Source organism: Schistocerca serialis, chromosome 8, assembly GCF_023864345.2.
Source record: "Schistocerca serialis cubense isolate TAMUIC-IGC-003099 chromosome 8, iqSchSeri2.2, whole genome shotgun sequence".
Classification (NCBI taxonomy): domain Eukaryota; kingdom Metazoa; phylum Arthropoda; class Insecta; order Orthoptera; family Acrididae; genus Schistocerca; species Schistocerca serialis.
This window is the reverse complement of record NC_064645.1, coordinates 508,420,659-508,435,522: the sequence shown is the minus strand read 5'-3', so window position 1 is coordinate 508,435,522 and position 14,864 is coordinate 508,420,659. Positions and strand designations below refer to the sequence as shown.

General features: G+C 37.9%; 1 protein-coding gene across 1 annotated transcript in view; it reads right to left on the bottom strand.

Moving 5' to 3' along the window:
- Window positions 1–7,398: 7,398 nt before the first annotated feature.
- Window positions 7,399–14,864, bottom strand: part of LOC126417098 (engulfment and cell motility protein 1-like) — a 65,315-nt gene continuing 57,849 nt past the window's right edge. The window contains exon 5 of the mRNA XM_050084992.1: window positions 7,399–7,632. Coding sequence (XP_049940949.1) covers window positions 7,454–7,632 — 179 coding nt within the window. The 3' untranslated portion in view covers window positions 7,399–7,453. The remainder of the gene's footprint in view (window positions 7,633–14,864) is intronic.

The following is a 14,864-nucleotide window of genomic DNA, read 5'->3' as shown; positions in this document are numbered from 1 at the left end:
GAAGACAAAAGTCCAAGAACATCTATACTGTTCAACAACGGAACATTGACGACTAGAATGCCAGTGTGGTGACCAGCTCTTTCATACGGAAGTTCGTTGTGTTGGTAGAGAGGAGAGTTTTACAACGTTTTGAAGAGTTGCTTCTTGCATTAGTAGAATTTTTTAAGGGCTAGTTTGGCTGCAGGATTTTTCTTTTCTGGCAGACTTCGTCGAAAAGATACACATCCTAGCTTCAAGGTAAAAATAAAAATATTGGCAGAACAATGTCAGATGTTCCTACGTTCTCCATATAGCAGGTACTGTAGGGGGGGGGGGGGGAATCATCAAAGACGAATACAAACACTTCGCCTGTTTCAAACGAACCCTTGATAAACAAGGCTCTTCAGCGCCTCGTAACAGCAGCAAATAATATGGTGAAGTTCCTTCAGGTTTGAGAAGTCATTTAATCAAACTCTTCTAACAGTTCAGAAGCATGTCAATTGTCACACAGTTCGTCCAATTACCATTTATAGAGACTCATACTGAAGAGTTCTTCACTTTGTAATGGAGCATATTGATTTTCAACAAGACAGTGTCGCAGTGGAGTTGGAACTGATTGATTTTCAAAGTAATTTACGTTTAACATCGTTTTCTTCAAGATCTGAAAATATATCACCTCTTATTCCTAAAGAAAAATGCCTAGTTTTGGCCCAAGTTAATCTCAAGGTGAAGGCTGTGTTCAGCTGTACCCTACATATTTTTGTGACATTTCTATTTACATTATTAAGTTATGCAAAGTACAGAAACAGATGACTGATGAACACATGGGTATCTGTATTTGAATAATTTATAAAAACTAGTACACATATTACCTACTCTCCCAACATTAAAAAACTTGTTGATGACAAAAAAGAATCACCCAGCCTCCAATGACCCATACTCTCACCATTTCCTAAACGTCACCAGTCCTTTTCCTTCCTTCCCCTTCAATTCTTTTGCCATCAGAAATGCTTGCAGGTTTCTATACATTTACATGTGTATTCTGTGGTGTCACCGCCAGACACCAAACTTGCTAGGTGGTAGCCTTTAAATCGGCCGCGGTCCGTTAGTATACGTCGGACCCACGTGTCGCCACTGTCAGTGATAGCAGACCGAGCGCCGCCACACGGCAGGTCTAGAGAGACTTCCTAGCACTCGCCCCAGTTGTACAGCCGACTTTGCTAGTGATGGTTCACTGACAAATTACGCTCTCATTTGCCGAGACGATAGTTAGCATAGCCTTCAGCTACCTCATTTGCTACGACCTAGCAAGGCGCCATTATCATTTGCTATTTATCTTGTGATGCATGTACCGTCAGACCGATGTTCACCAATTATGAATTAAAGTTAAGTATTCCAGTAGTTACTTACGTTCTTTGCTACTATAAATTCCCTTAACTGTTCCAGACCTCACGCCAGCCTGCGTGAGCTTAAACGCGTGCCTTTCGGCTACCCGTCACTGTGGATTGGCTGTCTTGCCAGTCCACAACAAATGTCAGTTAATAGGCTATTAACAAATGTAAGATTTTTTTTTAAAGTTCTCGTTTCTGCCCTAGTGTATTTGGGTAGCTCACTGCAGGGTTTAAAAATGGCATGGTAACACAGAAGCTTGATATGTTTGGCAACCACTGCAGTAAAGAATGGGTGCACCAGTAACCAAGCAGAACAGTTGACAGTTTTGTGAGCCTTTGAAAAACTAGGTAACCTATGAGAAATAAATGTTAAAATATCAGCTGAAATACAGACAGACAGTAGAGTTATGCTGAATACATTCAAAAATTCCAGGAATCATAAATATTTGATAGAATACATCAGAAACAAAATTAGGAAATTGAGTCATACAAACTGGCATTTCAATTTCAAATGGACAAAAGATCTTGTGGGAATTGCTGGAAATGAACTGGCAGACAGGCATCTCAAGAAACTGCAACAGAAAGCTCAATATAATTCCTCCGTTTGTGATCAAAAGAAAAATCGGATAGATCTTGGCCCTAGGTGGAGGCGCACTTTCAGGATACTGACAATAGTTATAAACAGTGCAGTGTAACTCAGAGCAGTGTGCATTTGCTATTCATGCTTCTGGAGTGGCTGGTGCCAAGTCATTCCGGGCATGTGGTCCTGCCTTACTGTGTCTGAGTGAGATTTTTGGCTAGTCGTCCACTGGCAGCTTGTGGCAAATGTGGTGTCATCTGTGGAGCGAACTGCAACCCCTGACTTTTGGTTGACAGCACCTGGTGTATTTGCTAAGCAGGTCAGTGGCTGAAAGGGTCCTTGTTTGTCCTCGGTCTATTGCAGCTGGTGCTGGACCAGACAATGGGCAGTCTCGTAGAATGATGGAAGTTGATGACTACACCAGCAGAGTGCAATAAAGGAATGAAGCTTCTATGTACCATATGATGTTAGGCTGCTCCACTGCGGTCACTGGCCCAATGCCTCTTGGCCTCTGAGTGGCTGGTACTCATATGTGCTGGGGTCAGACATATTGACATGTAGGTGCCCCAGGCATCATGCAGTCACAACACTGCAGGGGTGTCCTGGATATTGGTAATATTGCTGGTTGTTGACCAGATTGTGGTGCCGACATACGGAAGCAAGCTATAATGGTGAAATGATGCTTCATCTAATTACTGCAATCAGTTTAGTTGTGGCAGCGGTGGTTTACACCGGCCTGTGGTGCTTGCAAGCTAACATCCATAAGATGCCCGGGCTCACATGCGATTCCTCTTCATTGAAATGTCTTTGCTCAAACTCGTCTAGGGGTTGAACTGCACGTGTCGCATTACGTGCCCTAAATTAGACACTTGTGAATGTTTGGTTATATTGTCTGGCTGATGGAAAATTTGCGAAATTGTATGAAACATACAACGTTAATATAACATACAACAACAGTAATAATAATATCGAGAGCTAAATTAACAACCCATAAATGATATAGGCCACACACTTGTGATTTGGTTATAATAATGTTAATTCAGAAAGCAAACTAATAGTGAAAGTGGTCGTATTTAGAATTTCTATTACACTCGAGCGCATATCCATCTGACACATTTCGATCATTCACAATCTCATCGCAAATTACAAGTCCAATACTCCACCTTGTAAACTATGGAAAAAGTTAGAGTTCGCAGAAGATGCACAGCTGCTCATCGCTCAGAGACTAAGTCCCGCGATACCACACAATGCAAAATTTTCTAAGTCGTTTCACTCCCTAGCTACCTAAAGACCAACTGTCCGCTTTCTCTTCTCCACCAGCTCTGTCCCTCTGCCCATCCCCAGCCGCATTTCCCGTGCGCCGATCATCCTCATTCAACTGACTAGGGCAGTTCCCTTTCCTGAAGCCATCCACCTGATAGGCTGCAGCTTATTCTACATTATTTTACATTTTAACATATTGAAATAATCAAAGTTTGACCACTTTCACGTTCTAAATAAAGTAACAATAATATCCATTGTGTATAAATGTTAAATTCATTTACATAAAACCAATACAGTTTCCTTCTTAGCTTTGAATGTCATGGCCAGTAGCCTTGCACCAATGTGGTTTCTGATAGTAAATAAAGAACAAAAGTAACTATTATGTACTAAACTTTACAACAAAGATTCTATTACCTAATGATTCAATAAGGTGTCCTGCTGCCATCGTTCAATGTGTTTTGTGTGAAGGAAATGGTCTGATGCTTAACTGAAAATACTGATAATTTAAATTTACTGTATCTTTTAAACAAATAAAGTTACAGGGTTGATATTTACAACATTTGTCATTTTAATGATGCGCTTCTATATGAAATGTTGATCGTTAAGATCGACCAGAGCGTTCAGATTTGAGCATTCAGGTCTTTCTTACAAACCTTGTTAATTTCACTAGAACAGTAAATCCTAAACTATTATCGATCTGATCAATATTCAAGTTTCATTGGGATCACCATGAAAATTTATGAAGGGTGGTAGATCAAAATTACTGTGGCTTCATTCCCTGAATTACTACAGAATTAAATAGTTTTCATAAATGTTTCTCTTTATGGCCAATATTAGGTTCACCATATAAAACACTACTACGTCTCCCTGGCCACAAACAGCTTCTATGGGATTTCCCTATGACAGAGGTTCTCGTCTGCCTCACTAGCACACTACAGCACTTAGGCCTCATTCAGCACAATAGACGCCTGTGAATTTCCCCATCTCGTGGTGATTGTGCGCTCTCTGTAGCACACGGCCCCCGGACAGCAGGGTTCGTTTCACAATTCCTGAAGGCTGACTCTTTCAGCCATATACTTAAATGAGAGCAAAATGCTCAATGCTCATTAACTCACATGCTACACTAGCAACAACAGTATATAAGCACCTACAACATAATTGTATCCTCTGTGTCCAATATATTATTAAATTTCAGGCAACCATTGAATTGAGCAGGAAAAGGGGAATACTCTTGTGGCCTCATTGACATTACATCCACTCAGCTTCAAGAGTGGTTCTACCCATAATACAAGGATAGAATTGTTGCAGTATCCATATACTCTGCAGGTGGGCAATGCATTGCATTACACATTTTCATAGACAGTGAGACTACTTGTAGATATATAACCACTCTGTTCACTGAAAGTTCAAATAACTCTTTTTTATTCACAAAGAAGTGAAACATTACACACTTTATGGCTAAACTAAAAGTTATATCATCAAAATAGCATCTGGTATACATAACTTTTATGCATTTGTGGTGTTTTATGTGATGAAAATCATTTAGAACTAAATCACATAGTTTATCTGCATGTAGGATCAAATGATTGCCAATTGCATTAGCCTAATTAAAATGGAAATGCAAAGTTGCTGATGTTCTTCCTTTGTAACAATATTTTTACTGTTTCTTTCTTGCCATATGCTGTCAAATAAATTACATCCAAAGATCAATCTCATGACTGTGAAAAGTAATTCCTGCACACCAGTCCACGACGCTGCTAGTCAATATTAAATAGCTATTTTGCAAATTTTTGTTTCACAGATCCTACCAAATTTATGGCTCTGTCATGTCCGAAAAATAACAGTATCAAAAGTTGCATGTGGTGACGGAAAATTTTTCTTTAGCTGTGGAGCTCCAAACTTAGTGAAAAAACTACAGAGAGTGCATTTTTGCCACTTTTCAGTTGACTGTATTCCCCAGTTGGATTGTCAATCTGGATTCACTTTCTTTATGAAAATCTGGAGAAATGCACCAGTATGGTTGGAGTTCGGTGGGCTCTTTCTTCATATTGGCTCATTAATCTGTGTTCTTTTTTTTCACATAGCACTAGAAATCCACTAACATAGGTGGACCAAGTGGTGTGTGATGATGGGAATTATTTATTTCATTATGAATTACCGATAAGTTAATGAGATATTTGTCAGGTTACATAAATATGAAAAACTGGAAGAATACTTGCAATACCTCTGTAGCATTTCAAGTTCACATTGGAGATACAAAATGTTAGTACATTGTCCTTTCTTGAGGTCCTTGTCCACGAAACCACAGTGAATGGCTCAGCTATACTATACACGGGAAATCCATTATATGGAACAGTATGTGCACCTGGCCTAAAAGTGCGTTGTTCTGATGATAATTCATCAAGTGAACAACACCTACAATGTCGCAAACTAGGCACAAAAATTGGAACTCCTAAGAAAAGTCTTCAGTGAGGCAGGTTACATGATCAACTAATGCTGCAAGCAATTTCGCATGGTACCAGCTTGGAGAATATCACCATAGAAAAGAGTTAAAAGCTTGCATTTTTGCCAACAGGAAATATTTGACAGCTGCTGAAGAGATATAACTTCAAGGCAGTCTTAAGGCCTCCAGCTAAAATGTGCCATATCATGAAATTGTGAAAAATAATTTTAGGCCACAGAGTTCTAGACATATATGAAGAAATTATCTGAATGGGATGGAAATCAGTAGATGTGATGTACACACACAGATAAACAAATGATTATAATTTCAGAAAAGTTGAATGGTTTATCCAAGAGAAAGAGCTTCACAGTCATAATTCAACCAGAAATCTCGTTGACTGGAGTAAAATTGTCTTCAGTGATGAGAGGTGTGTCAAATTGAGTCCCAGTGACCAGTGAAGGTGCTGGAGGTGCTGCAGACAGTGGTGGGATACCAACCTGACCATCACCTGCTATACGGTCTGACAACCAGGGGTGATGGTTTGAGGGACAATTTCTTGTCATAGGAAGTTCCCTTTGGTTGTTGTCTGCAGCACCCTTACAACACACTGGTGCATTGGTGAAATTCTATATCCAATTTTTGTTGCCCTTCTTGGCAAGCCAACCTGGGCTTACATTTCAGCAAGATAATGCCCACTTGCATGTGGCAGAAGTTTTTAATGCTTCTCTTAATGCTTGGGCAGCAAGGTCACCAGATCTCTCTGCTGCTGAGAACATTTGGAGCATTATGGGCAATGCCCTCCAACCAGCTCAGGATTTTAATGATCAAAAGTGCCAGTTGGACAGAATTTGTGACGATGTATCTCAGGTGGACATCCAACAACTCTTTCATTCAGTTCCAAGCTGAATAACATCTTGCATAAGGGCCATAGGTGGTCCAGTGCATTATTGGCTTGTTCAGTTTGTGAAGCTGTTTTTATTGAATAAATCATCCAATTTTAATTGTAATCATTTGCTTGTCTGTACATGCACATCACCTCTACCGATTTCCATCCTGATAATTCCTTCATGGTGCATTTTCTTTCTTTTTTAGAGTGCATTGTGTGAGTTCAATCACTGTAATGGTGAGAAGACTGAGCTTATGATAGTGCAGTGTTGTATTGAATGGGAGAGATATCTGTGACTACTCTACAAAGAGAAATCAGCAGTTGCCAAACGTGCTTAGTAAGATGGACATAAAATTGCATTCGACGATACCTTTGTTGTTACATCTATCATCACATTTCTGAGATAGTATGATTAAAAAACTACTGAGGTAACCCACCTCACACCACCATCAATAAAGAAGCTGGCTAGCGGCTAAATGCAGTGTGGAATCTGACCATTTCCATTTTAAATTGGGCAGTTAGGACGGAAACTTTGCTTTGAATGGTGATACGCTATAGATTATGTACCAGTGCTGTCACACCTCATACCATAGCCATAAAAAAAATCGTATGGCAAACAATTACCACTCAACAATGACCAAGTTACACTCAGTTGAACTTTCGTACAGCTTAGAACTTTAGAGAAGATTTTATTCAATCTCTGTTTGCTTTATATGGGCTACATTTTACAATAATCATACAAAATAATTCATTGAAATGGGAAAAGGATAATGCTTTAAAGTAAAATATTGCTGTCATGTTTCAATGCTTTTATTCTCCTTACAAAAAAGTTTAAAAATTGTTTACTTTCTGCAAGTTTTGTTTCAATTCTGTCAGACTGTAAAGGAAGTGCTCATCAAAAGTATATGTATTCACTTTATTGCCTCTGATACAAATGGATCACTGAAGTCAAAATCTGGAGGATCATCTGGTATGGGTGGTGGTGAATGTGGGATATGAATTCCCTCCAAGTCCATTAACTGCAGTCTTATATCCATGTCCAGCAGTGTATCCAGGTCACTTTTCAGTTTTTTGCTTTTCATTGAACGACCTGAAAAATTACAGAAAACTTTGTGAACTTTTGTGAATTGTGTTTTATTCATCTCACGATGTAATTTGCAATCCATTTGGTTTGCATACAGGAGACATGTCAAAAATTTATAAAACAATTTCAATGATTTTTACATTAGCACTATAATAAATAACAACACTAGAAGGATATTTCTTGGAATGTGTAACACATTGTACCCAGCTCAAATTTCCAGTTTGTTCAGCATGAATTCATCCACTGAGTAATAACACTTCAGTGTCAGCACCTCATATAGCATCTGCATCAACTTGTTCCCTTTTAATTTATTACAAATTTTCATTCCCAAGTATTGAGGTCTCTGGGCATACAGTGTGAGGCAGTGGGTGGGAAGCACAAAATTTTCTTTGTTTCTGGTATCATGTGAATGCACAAAATGGTTTCCCTCAAATAATTCATGTCTGGTGTACAAATATAATAATCTCATATATGTATAAGGACGGCAAAGTTAATATTTTAAGTTTTCTAAATAATGGTCGACATGGTTCTTTGTGATTTGCAATGCACATATTTCGTATGATTTTTTTTCTGTGTTTTTAGTACCCGCACTATGTCTGTCGAGTTTCCCCAACAAACAATACCATACCTAATAATGGATTCAAAGTAGCTTTTATATGCTACTTTTTTGTGTGTCTATATCAGTTGATAATATTTGCATTGCAAATGCAAAGCTGCTCAGTTTGTTTGCCAGGTATTCAATGTGTGCCTGCCAGCTCAAATTTTTATCTACATTTAAACCTAAGAATTTGACTGAGTCAGCTTCTTCTATACCTTGGTTGTTGTGTACAATCTTAATCTGCTCATTTTGACTGTTTGGTTTTGAACTGCATCACGTGAGTCTTAGATAGGTTTAGATTCAACCCATTTAGCTGAAACCACGTTTCTAAGGTACTGAGGGTACTGATCACAGATTTGGGAATTTTTTCGAAGTCCTGATCTTCGACTAGAACAGAAGTATCATCTGTGAACAGAACTGATGGGCACCTGATTTTATGGTAAGTCATTAACATAAAAGAGAAATAGGAATGGGCCTAATATGCAGCCTTGTGGAACTCCCTGAGATTTTTTTTTTTTTTTTCCAGTCAGAAAAAAATATGTGCCATTTGAAGACATGCTAACTCTTTGTTTTCTGTTGGATAAGTAGGATATAAACCATTGTAGGGCACTGCCACTAATGCCATACTTTTCAAGTTTGTAAACAAGCAATGCATGGTTTATGGAATCAAACGCCTTTGTGAGGTCGCAGAAAATTCCTGCCGCCTTATTTCACTTATCTAATGATGTACTTAATTTCTCAATGAAACTGTTTACTGCATCGATGGTGTTTTCCCCCTGCTGAAAACCAAATTGATTGTTTAGAATAACAGAATATTTTGCAATGAAGTGTTGGATTTGTGCAACAGCAAGTTTTTTCAAATATTTTAGGTAGGACTGGGGTAATCAAGATAGGACGATAATTTCCCATGATATCTCTTCATCCCTTCTTGACGAGTGGTTTGACTTCAGCATATTTCAGTACCTCTGGGAAACAGCCCTCTTCAAAACATTGATTTATTATCTGAGCTAGTGGCTTTGCAATTCTGTTGTGTACCACTTAAATAAATTTGGTGGGTATTCCATCCCAACCTGCAAATTTTTTGTTTCTTAATGTTAGAATAGCATTTTCTACATCCTCCACAGAAACTTTTGAGACTTTTGTAAAGTTTTCAGAGTTTTCGCCTAGGCCAAAGGGATTTACTTTGTTGTGATAATCTGTTACATCTACTTGAGACTTTGCTACATTTATAAAGAATTCGTTAAAGTACTTTGGTATTTGAGTTGAATTTACAATAGTATTTCCTTCAATGTCAATTTTTGGAATTTCTTGGTTACAGGCTTTAACAGCTAACTCAGATTTAATGACTGACAACAAAGCCTTTGTCTTATTTTTATGATTTTAAAATTAGCCTGTTATTTGCCAGTTGTTTTGCTGCCTTGACAACTCTTTTAAATATGGTTCTATAGAGTCTAACATAGTTAATGAAATCAATATCTTTATTATATTTTAGTTCTCTGTGCAGTTGCCTTTTCCTTACACTGGTAATTTTTATGCCCTGGGTAATCCACTTTACTGTATTTGTTACTTTACTGCTGCAGAGTCTAGGTGGAAATGTTTCATTAAAGTCTCCAAGAAAACTATTTAGGAATTTCTCAAAGTTTTTATCACTTGAGGAACAATAATCAAAAGGCCATGTTTTATCTCTTAGCTTCTCACTAAATGTTAATAAGTTTTCTTTGCTACAGTTTCTGCTCATATGGGTTCTCATATGTGAAATGTTCCTCTCTGTCTGTGGCAGCTCAATGAACAATGCACAATGATCAGAAATACCTAGATCTAGACAAAATGTATACACATCTTCATATACATAATTAGTTAGAACATTGTCAATGCATGTTGCTGATTGCCGATTGTTTCTGGTAAATTCAAAGAAATTCAATTTGAAACCATATTTCTTTACTAAGTCAGTGAATCTTGAAGTGTGGCTACTACCACATGTGATATCAATATTAAAATCAGCAGCTATTGCAATGTTTTTCTTTTTTCTCTACAAAGGTCTTCTAGCATAATTTGAAGCTTAGATAAGAATAGTTCTGTTGTTGATGTCCTTGGAATTCTGTATATTGAGATTATTATAACATTTGCTAGTGAGTCCACAATTTCTACACAACAGCTCTTGAACACACATTCTTCATTTAAATAATTAAAACAGTTTCTGATCTCATAATTTATATCACTATGTAGAAGTATATATGAGCCTCCATGTGACTTGTTTCTTCTGCAAAAGCTACTTGCTAATCGAAGTTCCCTATTTTGTTTTAGAATTTTAATTGTGTCCTCAGTAAACCAGTGTTCATTTCAACAAACAACTTTAATATTTGCACATTCTGACAGAATGATTTCCAATTCATCTATTTTGGAGCTTTTATTGTTAGAAGCATCAACGTTTAAGCAATTTATATTCCAGTGGATAACATACCTACTTTGACTATCATTTACAGGCTTTAGCACATTTCTTGCCAGATGATGGTTTGGTTCTGTCTTTCTTAATGCTACACAAGTTTTTTCACCCCCATCACAACTTATAAGTTTCCCTTATTTTTTATGATCTGGCAAGTATCTATGAACATCTTACTGAATATTTTTGAGCCCAACCTATCCAGATGTAGACCATCTTTGGCAAGACACTTTGCACCTAGAAATTTGTTGGGCTCAATGAAGATGACTCCTAGTTTATTGCACTGTTCTTTAATATTGCCATTTATTCTCTGCACATAACTGTCACTCACTGATCTTCTGTACACAATGCCACTTATTATTATTCTGGAATTCGGGTAGAGTCTTCTGGCCATTCAGATGTGGTTCCTTGTCTGGTTTACAATTTCTACCTCACTGTTGTTTCGAAGCAAATTTGTTCCCACATGGATAAAAACACCTTTTGGATTTCTGCTATGTTTATCTGCTGCGTTCTCTCTTGAATTTAAGACGATGTTCAGGTGTGTATGCATCCTGATTCCAGGTCGAATGTCGATTTTGGAATTTGGTACAACTATGTTTTTCAACACTATTATTTATTGCTCTATGTAGTACAATCTCTGTTGTAATTTTCTTTGCATATATTGATAGACACTTGGATATTATCTTCATTCATCCATTCATTCATACGTTGTATTCTGTATACACTATGTCAAGGCAGAATAATGGACTGTCAAACAGTCAAAACAAACAATGCAACAGAGACACAAATGTCGTACATTGTTTCTAGAATAGCTTACCATTTACCATTACTTACAGATGTTTCAGTGTTTGTCAAGGGAACTTTTTAACAAAAACTTTAGCTATGGGCACAAGGAAACATTATCGCAGTGAACAGTTGTATCTTGTCTGCGAAAATAATGTGTGATGTAATGATCTTTGACAGTAAGTGATACCTTACTTGTAACTTCTGTCTATAGGTCTAACTGAATTCCCTTTCACATACTTTGTGAACAGGTTCCTCACACCAAACACAGGAAAAAATGTTTAGTAAACAGGGGCTCTAAAATTCATACCTTGAGAGCTATGAGTGCTTGTCCATCTTTTATATTGTGATACACATCTCTTGTGCTGCATGCTCTTTGCTTTCCACATTTTGGGAGGAGGTGGTATGGACCAAAACAAGAAAAAAAGTCCAGTACACATGAGTTGTCAAGAGCTATGAGCACTTGTCCCTGAAACTTTCTGGCAGATTAATACTGCGTGCTGGACAGAGACTTGAACTCGACCTCTGTCTTTCACAGACAAATGCTCTACCAACTGAGCTAACCAAGCACGACTCATGACCTGTGCTTGCAGCTTTACTTCCACCTTCTTACCTTCCTAATGTCACAGAAGTTCTCCTGCGAACTTCACAAAAGTTCTCCTGTGAACCTTGCAAAACTAGCACTCCTGGGAGAAAGGACATTCCAGAGACATGGCATAACCACAGTCTGGAGAATGTTTCCAGAATGAAATTTCCACTCTCCAGCAGAGTTTGCGCTGATGTGAAACTTCCTGGCAGATTAAAACTGTTTGGTAGACTGAGACTCGAACTCTGGACCTTTTTATTTAGTTTTAAGATTTTGTTTGTGGATTGTAGGATAGTGCAGTGAGACATTAAATGTATTTTGTAGACTAACTGTGAGACTAGGTGAAGCTGAAGTGCTTCAGGAATTTGTATTTGCAGATAGTAAAATAAATAGTTGCTTAAAAAAATCTGTCAGCATGTGTTTGCATATACACAAACTTTAATTGCAATTGTAATATTTCATATGTTTAATTAGTGCAAAATTTATATTCTCTCCATTTGAGGTTTGCAGTGAATGGAAAATAAATATCTCATTTCAGTTGTTAATATATTTTACCAATTGGCTATCTTCACTGATCCTTCAAACAATGGAAACTCCTGGTTGGAGTTGACATATTAAGTTGCAGACTGGCTCAAAAAGACACTTGCACGTAAGCTTTTGGCCACAGCCTTTGTCAGAAAAAGAAAGAAAAACACACACCATTCATTCACACAAGCAAGACACCTCACAAACTCATGACCACCAATTCTGGGAGCTCGGACCAGAATCAGATCCTTGCTGCCAGAGTTGCATTGTATTTCTGGGTCAAACATTATTTATTTATTTGCTATTTTTTTAGTCTGTTGCTGAGATGCAAAAACAGACCAAATGTTTTACATGAATTGACATGAATATATCATATAATATTTAAACATAAATGTGTTACTGTAACCAATCATTCTGGTGTTTAAGGGGAAAAAAGAAAATCTGTATAACATATCTCCATAAAAAAATTTGAATATGTCGATGTACTACCATTTGGCCATTTGGCACACAGATATATGTTCATCTGTGATCCAGAAAGCAGATGCTACTGGTCTGCTGTACTGTCTGCATTGCTGGATCACAAATTTTGCAATTTATAATTCTGGACTGCACTGCTGTACAACACTATGCTACTGCAAATGGCATCAGAACCATGCTAGATTTGTCATTTGGCTAGGTAGTTAAACAGCGGCATGCTTAGGCATAACTTGAGATTCAAATGAGCTGTGCTACTGTGCCACCCAAGGTGTAGAGATTGGGAGATGGCTGCCAGGGTCCCAGGAAATCCTTCCTGGTCCTCCCTGAGGCTCATCTCCTCAGTGTTTCCAGAAGGTTTGTTGTAGGCAGATGTTCTGCCATGATGTGTCTCATCATAATGTATGGCCTCTTCTATTTTGTCTCTCAGCCATGTAGGCTTGCAGTTCATTATCTAATATTTAGGTTGTCAGCAAGTTCAGCTTATGCCTCAGTTCCTCATTCCTTATTATCTTAGAGGCTGTTCTAACACCAGAGACATTCTTGTCCTGGCATGCAATGTCTTGTTTAATGGCGCATTCCCAGACAATGGTCTGGAGTGCCAGTTGCTACTCAATTACAAGTGTCTGTGATGTGTTTTCGTATTTTCAATAAGTTGCTGGGGTACGGACCATGTCCCAACAGGTAGCATATAGTTCCCTTGATCGGAAGGAAGAATGACTTTCTGGTTCTTTCTTTTGTATTATGAAGGAGTTGGTAAGTTCTTCTCCCTGTTTCTGCCTATTTGAGATTTTTCGCTAGTCTCTGTCAGTGCATGCCCTTATTTCCTTATTCCTTTACCTTATCATATTCACTCTTTTGGAGCCAATATTGTGCATCTTTCTTTCTTTTGGGTAGGTCTAGAGGTAGCAAACCTAGTGACACCAGCAATGCCTCAGTCGGTGTTGTTCTGTACACGATGTTACGTCATTATCATTCTGAGACTGTGAACCCAAACACTTGACCTGTAGCCCACAATAGTGATTAAGATTGCATTGTAGTACATTCTTATTGCATTTAGTGGCAGCTGGAAACTTATTTGGCCAGTTGCTGCCATTCTGTCCAGGATTTTAATGCCTCTCTGTCAGATGATTTGTGTTCATTAACTCGTGCACTAGCTCAACCTATATTAACAGATTACTGGTTGTATTTAAAAGTAAGGGATGACCAGGCAGCAACAGTAAATAAGTGGAGATCTTACAGCCTTTAAGTCCTTTTGGTACTTGTCAGTTAGAAGTTTGTTTGAACACTACAGTGTCTCACTAGGCATGGTCCTTTTGGAGATGGTATGCCTTTGCATTCCTCTGCCCTTTGAACTGACTTGTCCTGTCAGTTATGAGGCACCTGCAGTTTAACATGACTCCAAAACTTGTTGCAGCATGGCATCTGTCACATCAACAAACATGAAAGAAGTGCAAAACAACAAATAAGAAGCAGAGGACTGACTATGGTTTGAATACCAAGCCTTTGGATGCATAGTCTGGACTTCAATAAGCCATCACTTTCTTAGAAACACTGAATGTAAACAAAAACCTATGTTGTTAGTAAAAGACCACTTTGATTTTTTTCTTTTTCCACAGTTGGATAAACCAAAAACAACTGGCAACCAGGATGAACTCCAGTCTTCAGATGCATTATAACATTTCACTACTTCTAAAGACAAATCATACAAAATGAAATTAACATTGAGTAGAAAGATGTGTTATTTTTCCTGTTTAGGAGCTTCAAGATTATTTGCTTCTGACTAGCTAACAGTTTCATTACATACTCAAACACCAACATATAAAAGACAG